A 20,909-nucleotide genomic window follows, 5' to 3' on the forward strand; every position below is an offset into this window, starting at 1 on the left:
CGCAGGCCATTTGCTCCCTTCCTTGGCCTGGCTCTGGGCAGAGCTGCCTGGAGGAGGCGGCTGCTTAGCTGAAACTCAGCTTTAGGTGACTGTGAACAGGTTTTGTTTCAGTTCAGCTATTGCTGAGTTACTGTTGGTGGCTCTGGGTTGGGGGTAAAGGCCTGGGCTGGGAAATAGGGAGAGAAGAAGGGAGATGAACAGATACTTTGCTTGGACCTATGAGTTAAATTGTCTTCCTTTTCAGCAGTTGATTCTGAAGTTAGTTTGGAGGGGTGTTTTCTCGCCATTTCTAAGGTGACCAGTAAGATATGGGGCCCAAGTCCTACTTGTGGTACCTTTAGTTCTTAGGTGATTGGGTTTGGCCAGAGGAAAAGTGGAGAAGGGACGGAGTCATGCCCGATGTTCCTGGTTACCATGAAGTCTAGAGAATTCAGAATGCAGATGGGGCCTGGAGTGCAAGAGCTACATCATTTTCATCAGCCTGCTATAGGCAGCTTTGCAAGGTTCTCTGGTCTGTACCCAAACACCTGCATAAGCCATGGCCACATCCGCAGAGCAGAGGCCCCGTCTCCCTCGGCTGAGACGACGTGAGCTCTGGCTAACTCAAACACACTGACTGAGACAACAGATTTTCTTGGAAAATATAACATAAAAGATAGTACATAACAGGAAAGGCTTAGAGAATTCATTCACTCCCCAAACATTTGTCCAGAGCCTACACGGTGCCTTGGCACATGAGGAGATAAAGATACTTGGGTTCCAGATTATTTTCAGTTATCAGGGGATTCATCTCAGTTACAAGCAGTGAAGAGAGTGGAAAGGAAGAGGTTATTTGTTCTTTTGAAACTTCTCTGCAAGGGAGATGGCACAGAAGCACAGTCCGGGAAGCAGGGAGACCTGGGTTCCAGTCTCCCCTAATTATAATGAGCACCGTAGCTTCGGGTAAGTTATAGAGTCTTTCTCAGTCTCCCCAATGTGAGGGGAGGGGGCTGGACAAAAAAACCCTTCAAGATATAATTTTCTGTGGTCATAGGATATGATTCCTGCCCTCAAGAGGTTTAGTTGCAAGACACTGAACAGACAAATGGAAGGTACAAACTTAAATTTAATGCAGCAGAAAAGTATGCAATAAATGGTCTAGAGTCATGCCATCTACTACAGAAGCCACTGGTCACATGTGTCTACTTACATTTAAACTCCCTGGCATTAAATACAATTTAAAGTGCAGTTCCTCAGTCATACAAGTCACATTTCAAGTGTCCAACAACCAAATGTGCCAGTGGCTGCCATATTGGAGAGTGCAGATGTAGAATATTTCCATCATTGCAAAAAGTTTTACCGAACAGCACTGGTATAGACAACATGCCCCAAGGATGTCCGGAGAACACAGAACTTCCCCTCCACGACTCCTAGGCCTGGGCTCACTGCGTCTGTTTAGCTATGAGAAACGCTGACCATCGCAGACAGTGGGACTCTGCTCTGGCCACCATGACTGCCCCACTCAGGGTGCTCAGCTATGCCACACTTCCTCCACCAACTGCTCCTTTGATCTTTCCCCAGGGCCTTTGGGAAAGCCAAAGCCTCCCAGTCCTCTCATGAAAAATTCCCTATTAAACAGACCTATGAATAATCTAGATAATCCAGCAATTCATGCACACTTTAGAGCTCCGTGGGCTATTTGCCCAAGAGGTATGGTATGCAGAGTCCGACAGAGCCAGTGTGATTGATCAGTGAAAGTCAGTATTGTATTTATTAGTTGGGAGAAGCAAGCAAGGCCAGCACTGAGGAGAAAGTCCTTACATGCTCCCTCCACAGCACTACTAATAACATGAAAAAAATTATCCAATTTAATCCCAAAGACTGATTTCAAATCAAAACAAAGCAAATAAAGCAAAGCAAAACAAAAGGAACAGTGAGAGAGGCACAAGGGCTCCCCAGGGCTCCTCTAGCTCGTGCAGTGGGTGAGGGTGTGAGTGAGTGAGTGCGGTGTTGTGTGTACACGAGGGTCACGGCGGTGTGAGCGGGGATGGCGGGGAGGGCAGGCAGGCTTGGAGGCTTTGGGGGTGAGGGCTAGGCGAATGTGCTCTGACTCAGAGGAGGGCTCTCCCTCCGCTTGCTTCTCTCAGCGGGGAGAGGAGAATTTCCCCTGTGTCAAACAACCTCGTGCCCAATTCCTCCGAAGGGGGGCAGGGAGGACAGTGTCATAACACAGAGAGTGTTAATGGCTGCTATTTTAACAATCTAAACTCACTGCCCCAGGGCGCCAGGAGAAACTAAACAGTCTTAACTGCAAAGGGTGCGATTTTAAAAAGTCAAATAAATAGCTGAAGGCACACTCACACTGAACTTGTGCCCAGCTCGGTGTCAATCAACAAGTTTCCACTGAATGCTGGACAAGCCACCCCCTCTTCCAAAAAGAACACAGAAAACACTGGAAGTTCAGTTTGGGGGCAGCTGGATGATCTTATGTATCCTGTCCTTCCCAGTTTCTTTTCCCCCCTTTTGCTCATTCCTTCTTCAGCTAAGACTTTTGTTCCCTCATCCAGCCCCTCCCAAGTTAATTTCTTTCTAATGCATCTCCCTGGCTCTGGCCCTCAGTGCTGTGCTGCTTCTATTTTGTGTTCCCACACATGAGGACAGACCTGCTGACCTGGGCCTCCACGCAGGGCTGTCCGGTCTGCACAATAGCAGCTTCCCACCCGCCATGTGCCCCAAGTGGAGACCGAGAAAACAAACCCAAATGGACACCAAATTATGGCTCCATTTGCCAAAATTTACATTTTGATAAGCCACATGCTGAAAAATTCTATTGTTCTAGGCTTAGGATGTGGTCTAGGCACCTATTTGAAACTAGTCAAACATGCCCACTAAGTCTTAGCATGAAAGCCTCATCTCCATCTTGGCCAGTGTGTTCCTACTTTCCCAGACTGAACCCTGGCCCCGTATTCTAAGATAATGATGAGAGCTTGCATTTATGGAGGGCTTACTATGGGCTGGGCCCCGTGCTAAGCGCCTTACATGTACTAATTCATCTAATCCTCACAACAGTCCCTTGAGGCGGGAACTACTATTATTCCCTTACCTACCCGCTCGCACACACACACAATCTCACCCACTCAGACACGCACGTCACACACGCGCACACTGGCACTGAGCGCGTGTCCACTGAAGGAAGCCTCTCTGCCGTCTCCTCAGCGCCCGGTTCTTCAAAGTCCCCTCCCCAAAGTCTCTCCACTGACATCTAGAAATCTATCGGTTGTGATTTCTTTTAGTTACGCATTCACCTTATCTGTTGATAAGGAGCGAAGCGCCCCCCCCCCTCCCCCCGGCAGGGGTAACCCAGCCTCCTTCCCACCAGGTGACAGTGACAATGGGAGAGCTGAGTGGCTGGGAGAGAGGGGAGGATGTGGAGGACTGAGAGAGAGGAAAGGGGGTGCAAAAAGATGTCTGGGAGTACTAAACACAAATGTCTCCTCCTCCCAATGTCTGCAGTGGGCTGGGTGTACAGAGCAATCTCAAACTCTAGGACATATGAGGTCCTTTGAGACTAGGCCTCCATCAACCTGACCTTTCCAGCCTCTTCCTTCCTGCACAGTCCATACTCACTGCAGTCACACACCCCCCACATGCCTTTGTGCATGCCCTCCCCTTCCCCCTTCTCCAACTGGCAAAGTCCCATTCATCTCTCAGAACCCAGCTTGGATGTCAAACGTGGACTCTTAGGGGCCTGGCTTCCGGCTCTTGTACAGGGTCTCTCTCTCCTGTCTCTGCCTGATGGGCCTTCATCCACACCTCTACTGGGGTACTCATCACATTATGTTGTAATCATCTCGTTACGCCTGTCTCCTCCACTAGACTGTGAGCGCCTTGAGGCAGGGACTCTGAAACCTCAGCACCGTACATGGGACCTGGCCCCAAGCTTGTACTCAGTGAAATGAATGAATGAAGGAGTAAATGAATGAATGAGTAGACGTGCACCATCAACTCTGGTTGGCAGGAGACTCCCTCTCCTGGGCTCCTCTGGGTGAGGCTGCTATCCAGTGTTTCTCAGCAGGGTCACCACTGGAATTTCGGTGTTCCTACTCCTCCACTGCACTGTGTTCCTACTCACTGTGAAACATTCAGCATCCCTGGTTCCCGCCCACTAAATGCCAAGGACATTCCCCAATCACTGTGATGACCAAAAGAGTTCCTCAACATTTCCAAAGCCACGACGGTGGTAGGGTGATCCTCCCTGGCTGGGAAGCAGCACTACAGCCATGGTTTCTACCCCTGATCCCGGTGGTCTGAGAGGCCCCCTGCAGTACGGTCGTGCTGTGCTCCTGCACAAGGTGCTGGAGGACGGGCTCCAGCCAGAATGTGAATTAGTAAGAAAGTCGGGAGTGAAGCAGCCCTGGCCTGCTAACAGGAATTATGGCAGCCTAATCAGCACACAACAGTACAAAGAATCCTGCTCAATGTTTTTATGATTGGGGGCAGCGGGAGGGGTCAGACCTAGTCAAAAAAACCATCAGCATTACTGGGCATCACCCCCACTCAGGGCACCTCTGAAAATCTAATTAGAAAGAAATAGAAAAGAAAGGCGGAGGTGATGCCATTTATTTTACCCTTCTGCCTGACACTCATTAAACCTGTCACCTGTTTCCTTTAGACACCCCACAGCTTTCTTTTTTTTTGCTTTTTTTTTTTTAGTTTTATTTTATAACCATTTTTAAAAAATTGAAGTATAGTTGATTTACAATGTTGTGCTAGTTTCAGGTGTACAGCAAAGTGATTCAGTTTATATATATATATTCTTTTTCAGATTCTTTTCCCTGAGGCTGGAGACATATGGTCAGTGCGTAGGCACGCGGCTACTGTCATTGGGCTCTACGGGAACAAGTACCGAGCTTCAGGCTTTGCCCGCATTCTCTCTTAGCGATGCAATCTGGGGACTCGGGATTTAAGTTCTTTCTCTCCCCTGCTGTACACTGCCTTGCATATATATATATATATATATATATATACCTCTTCATACTTTTCAAAGCAATTTCACACATCCACTTGGTTTTCACTGTCAATGCAAACCTTCAGAGAAGGTAGGAATTATCACTCTCATTTTGCAAGTTGAGAAAACAGGCACAAAGACGCTAGCCGGCTCTGTGAAAGTCCCACACTGAATTAGGGGGAGAGCAGGGTTAGACCCCATCTCTTCACTGGCTGTGTGCCTTCCTGCCTCCCCCACCTTGATAGCACAGTACAGCCTCACCTGGGCGGGAGGAATGTCGTACCCACACAACCGGAGCTCTCTCTCCATCCCAAATGTGGTCCTGATTCTGGAAGCCAAATGGGCCCTCTAGTCAGTGATACAGACCTGAAGCCAGATGGCTTCATCCAGATGCCAACACACTGGTGCACTCTGCAGCTTGGAAGTCAAAGCCCCAAATGCCCCCAAATGCCTTCTTCCTAGTTCCAAGGGCATACCTGAAGGACAGAGAGCACACCCTTCTCCAGACTTTGGTATTGCTCTGCTTTGTGCAAAAACAAGCAGACAAAACCCAGACCAAACCAAACCACACAACAAGAAGACCAAAATAATATAGACAAGTAAACAAAAATAGTAGTCCCCAAACAGCCATATGCACATACACAATCTTCTGCTCGATTGTAACATTTAAAGGTCTTCTGGTCACCTTTTGCCTCCAATCATAATCACCAAAACAAATGAAAATGTAGTGCCATTTAAAAATATGTTATGCTGGGAAATACAACTGACACACCTAAAACATAAATGTACAGTTGAATTGAGGATTATAAAGCCAACACCTCTGTAACTACCACACAGGTCAAGAAGGCTCCATCCCTCCCCACTGGAGGTAACCACAATCCTGACTTTTGGGACGATCACTGCCTTGCTTTTCATTATAGTTTTATGACATTTATGCACCTCCCTCAACAATATAGTTTAGTTTTGTCTGTTTTGAACCTCATGTTAATTGAATCTCATTACATGCATTTGTGCATGTCGGTGCATCTTGCTCTTACTCAGCGTTAAGCTTGAGGTATAATCTACTGACTTTCAAAAGACTTCTGCTCCCCTTATTTAAGCCTGGAAATCCTTCCTTGTACCTAACTTTTTATGCTGAAGCTCATTTTTGCCCACTCTCCCCGTTTGGAGACGGAAGGAGAAAGCTGATCTGCATCCTCTAAGACCCATTTATCTTTCTGAAGTCTGTTGAAGTCCCTTTAGTCTTTCTTTCACCAGGCTCAGTAATCACACTTTTCCTTCAACATTGCCTCATAGGTTTGATACTCTAATCCTTTAATAATCTTTCTAATAAAACCATACTGTATAGCTCCAGACATGATTGCCCTCAGAAAGCAATCTCAGAGGAGGCCCTTTCAGAGATGTACTTCTCCAGGTAAAGGGAAACAGGGATACAGTTCTACCCCTAAGGATTTCTCCAAAAGATAACAAAACCTGCCAGTAATCAGCTCCTAATACGTGATGCTCTCTGAAGTTCCCTGGGAAACATTAATAATGAATATGTCTGTCTTGCAAAACCCAGCATTTCACACAGTCATTACTGGCAGTTACTGCTTGTCAGACCTGTCGTTGTCAAAGACAATGTGGCCTCTGCAGTCTTCCTAATCCTATGAAAAATATGCTCAGAAAACCATTTGCTAGATTCTTCTAAGACCCCTTGGTTATCTCCTGACTTTGCTTTCTCATCTCTACCACCAGCCTCTTCTCAAATTTCTTTTCCATTCTTGTCCCCATTTAAAAAAGAGCCATGCTACAACATGGATGAACCTGGAAGACATTCTGCTAAGTGAAATGAGCCAGGCACAAAAGGAAATATACTGTATGAGTCCACTTATATGAGGTTCCTAGAGGAGTCAAATTCACAGAGACAGAAAGTAGAATGGTGGTGGCCAGGAGCTGGGGGAGGGGGAAATGGGGAGTGGTTTATAAGAACGGAGTTTCAGTTTGGGAAGATGAAAAAATTCCCGAGATGGATGGTGGTGATGGTCGTACAACAATGTATGTGTATTTAATGCCACAGAACCGTCCAACTGAAAGTGATTAAAATGGGAAATTTTGTTATATATACTTTGTGACCATAAAATTTTTCAAAAATAAAAAAGAGATTTTTTAAAAAGAAGGAAGGAAGAGAGGGAGGGAAGAGGGAGGAAGGGAAATAGAGAAAGAAAGCGAGGAAAAAAGCAAGCCACATTCTCCTGCCCCTCTTGCTCCCTAACCGTAACCCCCATTTCTCTCCTATTAAAATACTAAAGGAATACCGCTTATAAAAGGTAGGGTGGTGAGCGTGGACTCTGGTTTGGCCTTAGATCCCTGAAGGCAGGATCTTGTGAATGTGAAGAATTCAAAGCTGCATTAATTTGCTAAAGGAAAGAAAATCGAGCTTGCAGGGACACTCACCTTATCTCTCTGTTTTAAAAGTAACCTCTACTCCCAAGTTTGATGTCTTTCCTTTTCTCCCCAATTAAAAAAAAAATCCAACCAACCTTCTTCCTCCCCCTCCTGCAGACAACTTTGATTTATCCCTTTCTTTAAAGATACAGTACATACACTTCATAGACTCTCTCCAATTCAGGGAGTACAGCCCTAAAAAAAACAGAAAAAAAACCCCTGTTTCAGCAGTCACATATCTATTGCTGGACCACTTCCCACTCTCTGGGTCTTAACGTGTATGTGGCGAAGACAAAAGACAACACATCAAGATCTCTCTAAAATAGACTACTTTATGGCCAAAAACATGGAGTCCTGTGAGGAGGTAGATTTTGGAACAGATTTTAATAACTGTCACCCCCAATCTGCCAGTTTCTAAAATCACTTTTAGGGAATAGCTGACGGTGTAAAAAATCTAGATACAAAAATCAGAGGAAAATCAGTCTAATAAAGGCTGCTATTTATCTTAGTGGCTGCAAATAATCTGGTAAATCTTTTGGGCTATAGTTATTTTGCATCCAAAACCCTGAAGTGAAACCCTTTGGCTCTAGACAACAGATAGCAAGGATATTTGGTTACTTCTGAAACATATTGGTTTTAAGTTAAGAACCCCAAAGTGAAAAACTTGAGAGTTAGCAACTCATCCTAGAAACCACTGTGTCTTCCACCACGAATAAAGAACTTATCCTTGATATTACAGAGAGGCTTGGCCTCTGCAGGGCTATGGGGAAGGTAAAGCCTGATCCCCTAGGCTCCTCCTTCACCCCTACCCCCACCCCCGACCCCGGCCCCTGCCCCTGCATAACTCTTCCAGGTACCCAGGTTAGTGCCCTCAGGATCTTCCCCTACTCACCCCCCCCCCATTCACTACCATCAGATTCTGCTTTCTAGATCCTGTGTGCTAGTTAAATTAAAAATGATTAATAAGAGTTATCACCTCCAAAGATAGATGAATTTATCAAGAATCAAAGTCTGAATTCAAAAGATGAAGCTGTAAGATTTTAATAGCATTTCAGGTTATCAGGCAACTTGGCAGGGAAGTAGGGTGGGGTGGGAGAGGGGGAGCCTGACACAATGCTGGCTGGACAGGTCACGGGAAACCAAGGTAATCATCTCCTGCTCTGCTTACTCAGAAAGCAGGCCCTGGTTTCTGGATCAGCCCTGCAACCAGGAAGAAAGCTCACTAAAGGACATTTTACTAATCCTTTCCTTAAAATACCCTAGATGTGACTCTTATTTCAAACTAAGTTGAAAACAGACTAAGCTGAAAACACTGATTTTATTTCAAACTATGTTGATTGCTTTTCCCTTTGAGAGTTTCATTTGTTTATCAACAGAAATTCCTGGGCTAATTCCGAGAAATGCCATTCATTTCTCGCCAACAACAAGTCACGGACAATGGGTGGGGTAGAGGGGTGAGCTCCCCACGGAGGGTCCTTCTTTCTGGACCTGACAGCCAGGGGCTCTGAATGTGGAAGATGGCAGAAGAGAAAGGCTCTGGGTGGGAGCTCTGGGAAAGCAAGGAGACCAGCCAGAGGGAACAGTGAGTACATGTTACTGTGGGGTTGGTCCTGGAGGAGTGTCACATAGGCAAAGTATGTTTCTGGGGGTGCCTGTGCTCCCCATTATCAGAGAAACAATGTTGTCAAGTTGCCCTCAGCTCTCTGCAGATGCACAGGGCCTTGCCCAGGATCTTGCCCAGGACTGCTCTCACCTCAAGATCTCCCCTGGGCCCTGTTACCATAGTGCCGTCCCCCATCCAAGTGCAACAGAATTACTTGAGGTGCTTGTTTAAAATGCAGAATACCCACTACAGCCCATCTGAATCAGAATTTTTAGTGTAGGGCCCGGCAGTCTGCATTTTATTAAATCCCTTTACGTACACTAAAGTTTAAGTAACATTAATTTAGGGTCTTGTTCTAAAACGGCTTGCTACTCTAATGAACTTCTCCAAACTAAGATACTGTATTTACCAAAGCTTACTGCTATAATATAAACAACTTTTAGAAACTGAATGGCATAATCCAAGACTTCCTAAAACATATAATAAAGAACACTAATCCTGCTAATAAGTACTCTACAAAAAACAGGTCCCATGGCTGAATAAGTTTGGAAAATACTTCATCCCATACACTCACTTACAGATTCATAGTGCATATTAACATACTAAAGGCTTTGAGAAGTCCTGCATTAAAAGAAACCTGTCTAACTTTCTCTAATCCAGAAACCCTCAAGTTTATTTGACCATATAAATGTTTTCTCTAGTTAACCCTATTAATTGTCCCATAAAATTGTGTTCCTTGCAGCAAACTTTGGGAAACAATGTCTTAACCCAGAAGAATGATTGTAATGGTGGAGGTTTCTTAAATATAGCAAGCACATGGGAGATTTATTTGGGACAAATGGGGCTTTTCAGTATCCCTCAATGATGTGCCACCTTCTTCACCTTTACGTGGGGCCAGCTTTGATTAACGTCCATTGAAAGAAATAGAAGAGTTCTGCTCTACCATGACAGAAAGCCATAGTTTTCCTAAATGTCTTGTTCTTGTATGGCATAAGGGCTTCTGGAATGCTAACAGGAAATCACATTCTTTTTAAAAAAGGAACTAAATCCCCAGGGTTTACCAGAGACAAAAATCACCTCACCTGGCAGAAGGCAAGTGGGATGCCACTTTCCTGGAGAAGTTTTAACCCTTTATACTCTGCAGTGTTCAAAGACCAAGTGTATGAGGAAAACAATGGAAATAAACCATGTAAGACAGTGAAAGAGGTCTAAGAGGTAAGATGGCAGTCAGTATAGACATGGAGGATCTACTCATCAACAGTGAACATCTCTGTGGCCACCTCTCAATAATCAGTATAAGAATGCTAACAGTGATAGTAATAATAATAAAGTAAAACCTCTGCTATCCAGAGACCAACATTCCAGAATCCTCAGGCTTTTGGATAGCTCTAGACCCAGAAAGAGTTTTTATTAATATATCAACCTTTTGGGAATTCCCTGGCAGTCCAGTGGTTAGGACTCTGCACTCTCACTGCCAAGGGCCTGGGTTCAATCCCTGGTCGGGGAACTAAGATCACTCAAGCCATGTGGCACAGCCAAAAAACAAATACCAATCTTTTGCAGGCAAAGAAATGACCCTTGATCAATCATCTTGTATACTATGGCTTTTGTAGTTCCCTTACAAAAAAGGGAAAAGAATATGCTAATTAGCTGTTACTATGTAAAAGGAATTGATCTTTTTCAATCAAACCCAGGAGGCAAGTGAATACAGAATTCAGAAAAGAGCAAAAGGAACGAGCAGAGCACAGTGGAGATTAGACATGAATGATGGCAACAGCAGCAATCAGAAGCAACCATGAGGATGGCAGCAGATACTCAAAGAGATGAATCAAAAGAAGATGGGATAGCTTTAAAATTTGGGAGAGATTTCTCAATAAGTCAAACATAGAGTTACCATATGACTCAGAAATTCCACTCCTAGGTATATACCCAAAATAATCGAAAACATATGCCACACAAAAACTTGTATATGAATGTTCATAGCACTATTCACAATAGCCAGAAGGTGGAAACAACTCAAATGCCCATCAACTGATGGACAAACAAAATGTGGTATATCCATACAATGAAATATTATTCAATCATAAAAAGGAATGAATTACTAATACGTGCTACAACATAGATAAATCTTAAAAACATTATGCTAAGTGAAAGAAGCCAGATGCAAAAGACCACATATTTTATGGTTTCATTTATATGAAATGTCCAGAATGGTAAAATCCATAGAAACAGAAAGCAAATTAGTGGTTGCCAGAGGGCTGGAGCAGTACGGGTAATGGGGAATGACTGTTTCACGGGCACAGGGTTTTGTTCTGGGGTGGTAAAAAAATTTCAGGAACTAGGCTAGTGGTGATGATTGCAGCAACATTGTGAATGTTCTTAATGCCACTGAATTGTACACTTTAAAATCATAAAGTTTATGTTATGTGTACTTTACCACAGCTAAAAATAGATAAGTCTCCCCCTTGAACTTTTGCCCTTAAAAAAACAAACAACTGGAGGGAGGAAAAAAGGCCTGTCTACCTGATTCCTAAAACACTGGAAGTCACAGACATGGAGACAGACATAGTCCTAAAAGTAGACTCCCTTTTTATATAAATGTACCGGAACACAATGTGCAGACAGGCCAGCGATTACAGACCAAAAAACAGATTCAGAGTGGCTGAGTGACTTGCAACCCTCATTCTAAACTGTCCAAGGCCACATGCCATATAGCTACCTCCTATCTTATGTAGTCTGTTTCTGCTATGGTATAGATTTGTGTAATCCAAACTTGTTCATATGCGAGTGGTAGATAAGAGAATGATGTTGATATAAAACAGAAATTGCATTGGTTCATACATAATTTTTCTTAGCAAATTCATATTTTGTACCATCAAGTGACAGCAACTGAATGCCAAGTACACTAACACAACTGAAATCAGCGAACCATGAAGGAGCACAGTAGTCTATCCTATTCCTTTTCACCTCACATTCTCCCTCTTGGCTCAGTCTGGCCGTATGCTCGGTCTTCTAAATGCTTATCACATGATTCTTTCTGATCTTGTGCATTTTTCTCTTGTCTCTGTAACTCAGCGGCCTCAACCTTTCCTTATACCCCCTTCCTTCAAGCTAAAGTCACCATTTTAAAGGATGAAGTCTCTACTGACTGTAGCATTCTTTATTAGAAATCTAAGATGACTTTTTAAACCACGCTAGTATTTTATTAGTACAGTTGTTTTATTAGTACTCTAGTTACAAACTTGCATAAGTTTAGAGTTGTTTGCTCCAATCCTGTTTTTTCCTTAAGCTTGTTATTTTTCAGTGTACAGTTTTGCAGAATGGGAGGATTTTCAGAAAAGCACATATTGCATTATAGCAGAAATGCCTGTATTCACTAGCTAGCTCACTACCCAACTCCTGCTGAGAGAGAAATGGCATAGGGCTTCCAGCATCTCCTTATGGGAGCACACAGACTATAGTGCATCTGTGGAAAGCTTATTTCCTTACCCTGCCTGGAATGTGAAAGACTGGGGTGAGGAGTGCCTCTCTTGGCAAAACCACACTGTCACTCTCTCTCTTAAAACCATATCATAGAACTAAACCTCTTCATACCTAGCCGAAAAGGAAACACTGGATTAGGTCTCTGGTAACAGATCAAATCAGATATTTTGGCAAATTTATAACAGCTCTTTAATGACCTGGGAATGTTGGAATACCTCTAAGGGAACCCAAGTTTATTCATTCTGAATAGCAAATTCTTAATGGAATGGCCATTTCAGAAAACTGTTAGTGGGGCTTCCCTGGTGGCACAGTGGATAAGAATCTGCCTGCCAATGCAGGGGACACAGGTTCGATCCCTGGTCCGGGAAGATCCCACATGCCGCGGAGCAACTAAGCCCGTACACCACAACTACTGAGCCTGTGCTCTAAAGCCCACGTGCCACAACTACTGAGCCCGCGAGCCACAACTACTGAAGCCCACAGACTAGAGCCCATGCTCCGCAACAAGAGAAGCCACCGCAATGAGAAGCCCACGCACTGCAACGAAGAGTAGCCCCCCGCTCACCGCAGCTAGAGAAAGCCCGCGTGCAGCAACGAAGACCCAACACAGCCAAAAATAAATAAAATAAGAATAAAAATAAATTTTAAAAATAGAAAGAAAACTGTTAGATAATATCGTGATTTAGGCTCCTGGTCACTATAAAAGTCGTCTTTTGGTGATAAAAATTATACATAAAGAACAGAAGGAAGCAAGTCATATTCTTTCTCTCCCCCTTCCCCCTTTACCATTCAACTCCCCCAAAAGAGAAGATATGGAATTCCATTCCTACAAATCTTTCCTCAGGGACAACAGAGAGTCCTGCTTAGAGACTGGGATGAATTTAATGACCTTTCTAACTCCTGTGCAGTCTTGACTTTTTCATTATGAATGTTCTACCTTCTGTGTAGCACCAGCCTCTGGACCCAGTAGAGCCCTGTGGTATGTGACCAAGACTTGATCTCTGCCATGGAGGCCTGGGAAAGTGCTGGAGAAAAAGTTTTCACTTGCTCTTCATGGTATCATGGTATCATGATATCATGGTATCAATTTCTCTCTGGTAATTCTGGAAAAGCAGTCTGCATACTCTGATTTCCACGGTTCAGCAGGAGCTACAGGAGACAACCTCAAATGCAGGTGAGAACCTTGGAAATTTCAGGGGGTTAAGAAGTTTAGAAAGCAAGAGCCCTGGGACACACAGAAACAGATAGGGGTGAAGTCTCCTCTGTTCCCTCCAACGGAAGATGGGCTCTAGGCATGGCAGGTAGACCCTTCCCACAAAGTCCATCACTACCCAGTAAACACTCCCTGAAGTTGCTACTGCTGTAGGATAGTATGTAAAACCTTGCATATATGCCTTCCTTGTTTGTTTTCCCTTTTTGATATAGAACTTGTTCATCATCTTGGCTTTAAATATTCTATTTTTCAGTGAAGACGTTTTCATCACAGTGCCTTCCATTGTCTTAAGACAGAAAACTAGAGCCCCTTCCTTTGACCAAACATTCCTGTGGCCCTGAAGGCATGAGTTTCCTCATGTCTAATAATCATTGGGGTGGAAGGAATACAGAGGACTCAAAGCAAAACTGTGCCAACTCTCTCAGATGGGTGGGTAGCTTTTTATTTCCAGAAATATGCAGTAAAGAGACTAAAATTCTCCTTAGTCATTTATTCTAGGATTTAACAACCACTGTGTCCCAAAGTTCTTTCTTTTATCAAACTCCATTCTTCTCTGCTATGGTTTAAACCTGTTTATTCTTGTTTTATCTTCAACAGAAAAAAAAAATAGCTGGTTTGCGTTCCAGTTCCATATGGCACAGAGAGCACATGAGAAAAGGCCCTGCTATTTTCTGAACAAAGAAGAGGGAGAGACGAAATATAAAAGTAAACATAAATAAATAAATAAATAAATAAATAAATAAATAAAATTTTAAAACTGCAAAATCATCCTCAGGAACAAAAGGAAACTCTCTATGAAATAAAACACAGGCAAAAGTACAGCAATAAATGGGGGCCAAAGTGATATGGTCCACTGGCAGCTGGGACCAGAAATAGACAGTTATATCCAGACAGCTGAGTAAGAACTATGGCCTATAAATGGCTTCCTATGTAAAGCTGGGGACTAGAGTCACACTCCTCACATGTAAACAGGGGCTGACATAGCTCTGCCCACCCAAGGTGGTTCCCTCACATGGACAGATTGCCCAAGATGGGCAGCCGCAGCTGAGGTCCCAATCCAAGATCATTATCAGGGACTAGCCCTGCATAAGAAAACAGAGGTAGAAACAGACCATCTAGATATGAGGAAGCCCAAGGTGGGACACCAGCTTATGACCTGGTTTAGTGCTAAGTGAACTACAAGGCCTGAAACAATGCTACCACAAGAAAGGAAGGACTTATGCAAGAGCAAAACCCCACGGATGATGAGTTTTTAAACAAAAATTTTAGAAAACTAGGGGAAATCTGGAACTAAGAAAAGCTATCAAGAAACCCAATGAAAGTGAGAATTCACAGCTGAAACAAAATGGACATTTGAACAATCAGAAATGGACTTTAAATAAATATTTAAATACCTTAAAGAAACAAATAAGAGAATAAGACCCCAAGAAACAATAACAGGGGTTTATAAAATGGCAATTTGTAGATTTTTATATATCAATAATTCAAAATACAGTTATTGGGGAAAATACAGTTATTAAAAATAAAACAACAAATAAAACCCAACAGATAGTCTATATAGTAGGCATGAAAAAGCTGGAGAAAGAATTCACGAATTGGAGGACAGAGTTGAAGTAATATATCATTATAGGGAGTATTCCAATATATCATTAGGGGGAAAAAATAAAGGAGACATTAAGAGACTCAGAGTGTAAATTAAATGAGCTGCAATGACATATACCAAAGACAAGATTAAGAATGAACAAACAGAGAGAAGGAGAGGTAATTTTCACAAAAATAATGACTTAAAATTGAAGAGAAATTTGAGTCCTTTGGCTGAAAACAAAATCATGTGCTGAGCAGGCTAAATAAAAATAAATCATACATCAACACACCTCATTGTGTGCATCAAAGAAAACAGAATATCTTAAAAGCTAGAAGAAGAAGAAGACAGATTACCTATGAAAGAACTATAATCAAAGAGCAGACTTCTTATCCACAAACGAAGGAAGTCAAGAAACCATTTATTAATATCTTCAAAGTGCTGAGGGAAAATAAACGTGCACCTATAATTTTATACCCAGCCAAATTATCATTCAGAAATGAGGGCAAGGGACTTCCCTGGCGGTCCAGTGGTTAAGACTCTGCACTCCCAATTCAGGGGGCCCCGGGTTCGATCCCTGATCGGAGAACTAGATCCCACATGCATGCCACAACTAAGAGTTCACATGCCACAACTAAGAAGTCTGCACGCCACAACTAAAAAAGAAGGTCCTGCCTGCTGCAACTAAAGATCCCGTGTGCCACAACTAAGACCCAGCACAGCCTAAATAAATAAATAAATATTTTAAAAACATGAGGGCCAAATAAAGACATTTTTGCGTATAAGGATTAGGGAACTTCAGTATCACTACCCACAGAAAGAACTGTTAAAGGTTACAGTTAACAAGAAAAATGAACTCACAAGGAAGTGACCTGCAAGAACAAGAAGGAAAAGGAAAGGAACAGCTGGTTTCTATACTCCATAAAATGGGCTTTTAAAGTCTTAAAGATAATGGTGTTTATTTCTTTCCATTTTATCTTTTCTGGGACTTATGACCTCAATTCTTTTAATACTTTCTTTTTCTCTCAAAAGAACTGCTAGCTTATACTTTCCCTTTTTCTCAGTAATTGCTTCCTGTTATGCAGCTGGGGTAGATGACAGCCATCTTCCACTCTGTGCGCTTCCACCCTATGCTCTGTGTCTGGGCCCTGCCCCAACCTCCTTCCCAGGAAAGAACAATTTCTGCACAGCCATTTAGATCAATTCCTTTGACATTAGACCACTTTTAGAGACTTCTGGGATAAGAAGCTTTTATAAGGCTATTTGACAGGCAACCTGCCAGATGAAAAAAAAGAAAGAATCCTCCCATACTACACCCTTGTAATCCAGTTTAAATAGAAGAAGCAAATAAACACACACAAGAATGGTAAACTTCATTTAGGGATTGATTTTATTTCAAAGAACAACTTTTAGGTTGATGATATGCCAAGTCAGTCTCTCATATCCTGAAGCATATACTATGGTCACCAATACTCAGCATGATAAACCTGTGACATGGCATGATCTTTTGCCATCTGGGAAAGAATCCCAAAGAATCAGAGTGTATTTACCAATGTAAGAAAGTATAAGTTATAAAGGTGGTGACAAAAAGGGCTTGGGGGTTTCTTCTCTATTCAACAAAATCTCCATTCCTGTAACATTTCAGTTAACCGAGTTGTCACTGAACCTCATTCCTAGCCTCATTCCTACCACTTCTGCCCTGACACTTTTGGTTTCTCTCTTGTAAGTTCTGGAAGTTCCTCACTACTTTTAAAAAGCACCATTTATGCCAGAGGCTAGTGGTTCTTCATGCTTTTAGGGTCATGAACACCATGGATCTTCTCTAAAGGAATTTACACACATACATTGTTACACCAAAAACTGCAAACAATTTTAAAAGGTTTGCTAACCCCCCCTAAAGTCCACCCATGGACCCCAACTCTGTCCTCAAGGGAAACAGAATCAACTCACAGGACTACAAAGCTTCTACTACCTAGATGGCAAGATGATCACTTACCTAGGACTGCTGTCAGGCCCATGGGCATTCTCTGAATCATTCCGTGCTTGCATGCCTCTGGTGTGGGAGCCAGGCCCCAGACGTGAACAAAGTGTCACTGACACAGCCCCTGCCTCAAACACCCTAGCCACAGACCATGAAGGTAGACGTCCTAATAGCCTTGGGAAAAAGTCTCTGCCTGCCTTCCCCTTAGCCTTGCTCTGAACAATGTATACATAATAACTGTACAGTCTGGAGCAGGCAGGCAGCTTTATACTGTCATAAACCCCACTGGTTCAGCTCCTTTGATTTTTTGAATAGCCCCTCATCATTTAGAAGCTATGCTCAAATGCAATTCCAGCACTAATTGTGTAGGACACGTGCCTCCATGCTACAACTCCCCTGGTGTCTGCTGCCCACGGCAGGAAGAGGCTGTTTATGGAAGAAAAATCTCTGGGCCACAATTCCCTTCCCCCAGTTGACATCCACCTTCAAATCATTAAAAGCCTAATGAAAATCTGTTACTGGGTACCCAATAACTTATTAGAGCCTTGAATAGCCCACTTGGGCTATAAACAGTATTTAGAGGCCGGTGCACGCGCTGCCTGAAAGTGCCCTATTGTTATTCCTGTCTGGAAGTTTCCCCTTCTGGGGAATTAGGGAAAAGGGGTGGGTTGGTGGAAGAGGGAGAGCCAGAAGAGAAAGAGGCGAACTGGTTTACCTGGGCAGCGAGGGCAGCAAAGATGAGGAATATGCACGGGAGAGAGGCAATGAAGGCTTGGACATCTAACTCGACTGCAAAGCACATTCCCGTTCTGAAAGAGAGAGGCAACAACAATAACAAAATAAGTGTTTTTCAAGGTCACTGGGATCATGCCAGTTTGGGAAACAGTCATGCAGGGACTCACCCAGACAGTGAATAACACATTCCCGAGAAACTGAATGAAATCAGCATTTTCTTTCCTTTTCTCATCACTAGCACCTCCGCTGGGTTGGTTGATAGCTTACTGGCATGATTTCCTAAGGATCACTACTGCCCCAGTTTTCAAAGCCTCCCACAATTACTGGAAGGCTTCTTCTGACTTGGCTCTGTGACGTTTCTACCATTCCCCAGTTCTTCACGTCTTTTCCAAGAGCCTAGTGTGATTTCATAATCACCTGCCCAATGTCATGGAAGGAAGGGATTAATGAGCAATGGGTCCCTTGAGCTGCTACCCACCCCTGGGCAAGGAGATAGCCCTAGCACGTGGATCCTGGATTCCACATAACTCTGCCTTGGTCCCGAAGACTGAGTGCTTCCTCTTCTCATTTCCTTTTCAAGTCAAAATTTTACTGAGAACAAGCTAGAGTTTGGAATTGAACTGATTAGCTAGTATGACTGGGGGAGGGGGCGACTGGGTCCCTGCCTGATTTACAATGACAAGATCCCTAGCTCTGACAGCTTTCAGCCACTGCTAGAACAAAGGAAGACTTTGGAAATCAATTTTGCATTAACATTTGCCATCTATAATTCATTTGAAGTACGGGTTACTTGTATCCATCAGGCTCTTGTGGGGGGAGAGGGTAATGAAGAGGATGTAGAGAGAAGATGCCTAGCACTTGAGCCATTGGCATTGGGATCACAGTAACATTTTCACTGCCCTGCAGATAGCAAAGCCTCAGCCCCCAAGGGTTAGCTGTCCATTTCCAACGCGTTGGGTCAAGAATCTGACACAATCATGCCATACCAGGCAGTTAATCAGTCTCCAGATGCTCTATTTAATAACTGCCCTAGCTATTTAAAGAGGCAGGCTTCTAAAACCCAAATTTGAATCACCTTACCACAAATCTTTTTCTTTTCTCATGTATTTTCTAGAATAAATTTTTGGAGCATTGCGTCTGGAAACACCACGGAGCCTCCTTACATGTCACACTCCTCAGAGCCAGGTGGTGTCACCTTGAAGCGAGATCACCAAAGCATATCAGAAATCACTGCACCTGGCTGAGGTCTCAACTGATTCCTCCTTAATGCCTTATACTGATTTCTGTTTTAGAGTTAATAGATTAATAAAAATAATAACCATAATGATAGTGATGTTATGCAGTTAGCATTTCTCGAATATTGACTGTGACCAAGCACTGTTTTAGGTGACTGAGATGGATTAGTGAATTTAATCCTTACCATAACCCTATGAAATAGGTAATACCATTACACCATTTTAAAGGAGAAGAAGTTGAAGGAATCTCAGAGAGGTTAGATAACTTGCTGAACATAACACAGCTCAGAAGTGGCAGAGCCAGGCTTGGAAACTTGGTCTGTCTTGATTCTAGAGCCCTGTGGCCTGTTAAGACCACCTAATGTTGCCTGAAGGTTAGGTTTCCACATGCTCAAAATTCTGAAAGCCCAAGTTTCTATTCAAATGGCAAAAGAATCAGGCTTGCAAGTGAATGCTCCTGTTCTGCCTGGGCACTAGCGAGGAGTTGCAGTTCATCCATGAGATCTCAAGTGAGAGGCTAGTCTTGAAAATTCTTTCTATATGTTCAGAATTCTCAATCCTCAAGGCCTAGTACAAGGCCTCCTTTCCCAATTGGCTGAATGCCTTGGTTCTCTACCAGGGGCCATTTTGCTCCCCAAGTAACTTTGGCTATGTCTGGAGACATTTTTGGTTGTCACAACTGGGGTTGGTGCTACTGGCTTCTAGTGGATAGAGGCCAGGGGTGCTGCTAAATATCCTACAATGCACAGGACAGCTCCCGACAGCAAGAAATGATCTGTCCCCAAGAATCATCAGGGCTGAGGCTGAGAAACCCTGGCCTAGTATATGATGGTAGAGGCTTGTTTGGAAAGATGCACCATAGCTGTGGTCCTGGGTCAGGGCCATGGAAAGATGGGACTACCTGCTTTGTCTATTGCAAAGATGGCATTTAAGCTGTCCAAATGCCTCTTTGAGTGACTGGACTGGAGCCAAGGCCAAGCCAAGGGAACTCTAATCCTCACAAGGTACAGGCCAAGGTTTCACAACCTCAATCCTAATTACAGTCATTGGCTGAAATAACATAAAATACACTCTCCATATGAACCAGTTTATAATCTGTCCTAATCTCTTCTCTAAAGGCCAGTCTTGAAAGTGGTATTCAAAAATGATACTGTCTCACAATCCAGGCATTACATTGAGCTTTTTCCTCCACTCCACTTTTTCCATGCCCTGTATCATTTGGCTAAGAGACCATTAAGTATCCATCTATAGCAAATACTCATCGAGATCCCATGAAAATCAAGCCAAAGGCAACAGACGAAAAAGACAGGAGATGTGTATTTTTCCTTACAATCTGCTTCCTAACTTCTTTTACGTTTTTATCACTCATGCTCCCTGGCCATCTAGGCACTTGAAAGCATCTCTGTGTGCTGAGGAGCAAAGTAGGAAATCAAATGCCATCGGAGATTGTACCTCAGAGCAGATGCAGTTCACGCAGTAAACCAACCCATAAGGTTCCAGGTAAGGATGCCATCTCTCACCCACTCTGTACTTCTTGTCTTGAAACACACAATATGTCTCTGAATCTGTGAGGGAGGAGATAGAATATGCCGGTTAGAAAACATGGACCAATCACAAAATCCAAAGGCAATCACAGGTTCCATCCATTTTAGTGTACATCAAG

At 43.3% G+C, this 20,909-nt stretch overlaps 1 protein-coding gene across 4 annotated transcripts in view; it reads right to left on the reverse strand.

Moving 5' to 3' along the window:
• CHRDL1 (chordin like 1) overlaps window positions 1–20,909 on the reverse strand; it is a 115,553-nt gene that overhangs the window by 68,698 nt on the left and 25,946 nt on the right. For all 4 annotated transcript variants that reach the window (XM_059911296.1, XM_059911294.1, XM_059911295.1 and 1 more), the window contains exons 3-4: window positions 20,699–20,811; window positions 17,992–18,085 (exon numbers count right to left, since the gene is read on the reverse strand). In XM_059911296.1, the coding sequence (XP_059767279.1) occupies window positions 17,992–18,085; window positions 20,699–20,811 (207 nt within the window). The remainder of the gene's footprint in view (window positions 1–17,991; window positions 18,086–20,698; window positions 20,812–20,909) is intronic.

Source organism: Balaenoptera ricei, chromosome X (assembly GCF_028023285.1).
Source record: "Balaenoptera ricei isolate mBalRic1 chromosome X, mBalRic1.hap2, whole genome shotgun sequence".
NCBI classification, from domain to species: domain Eukaryota; kingdom Metazoa; phylum Chordata; class Mammalia; order Artiodactyla; family Balaenopteridae; genus Balaenoptera; species Balaenoptera ricei.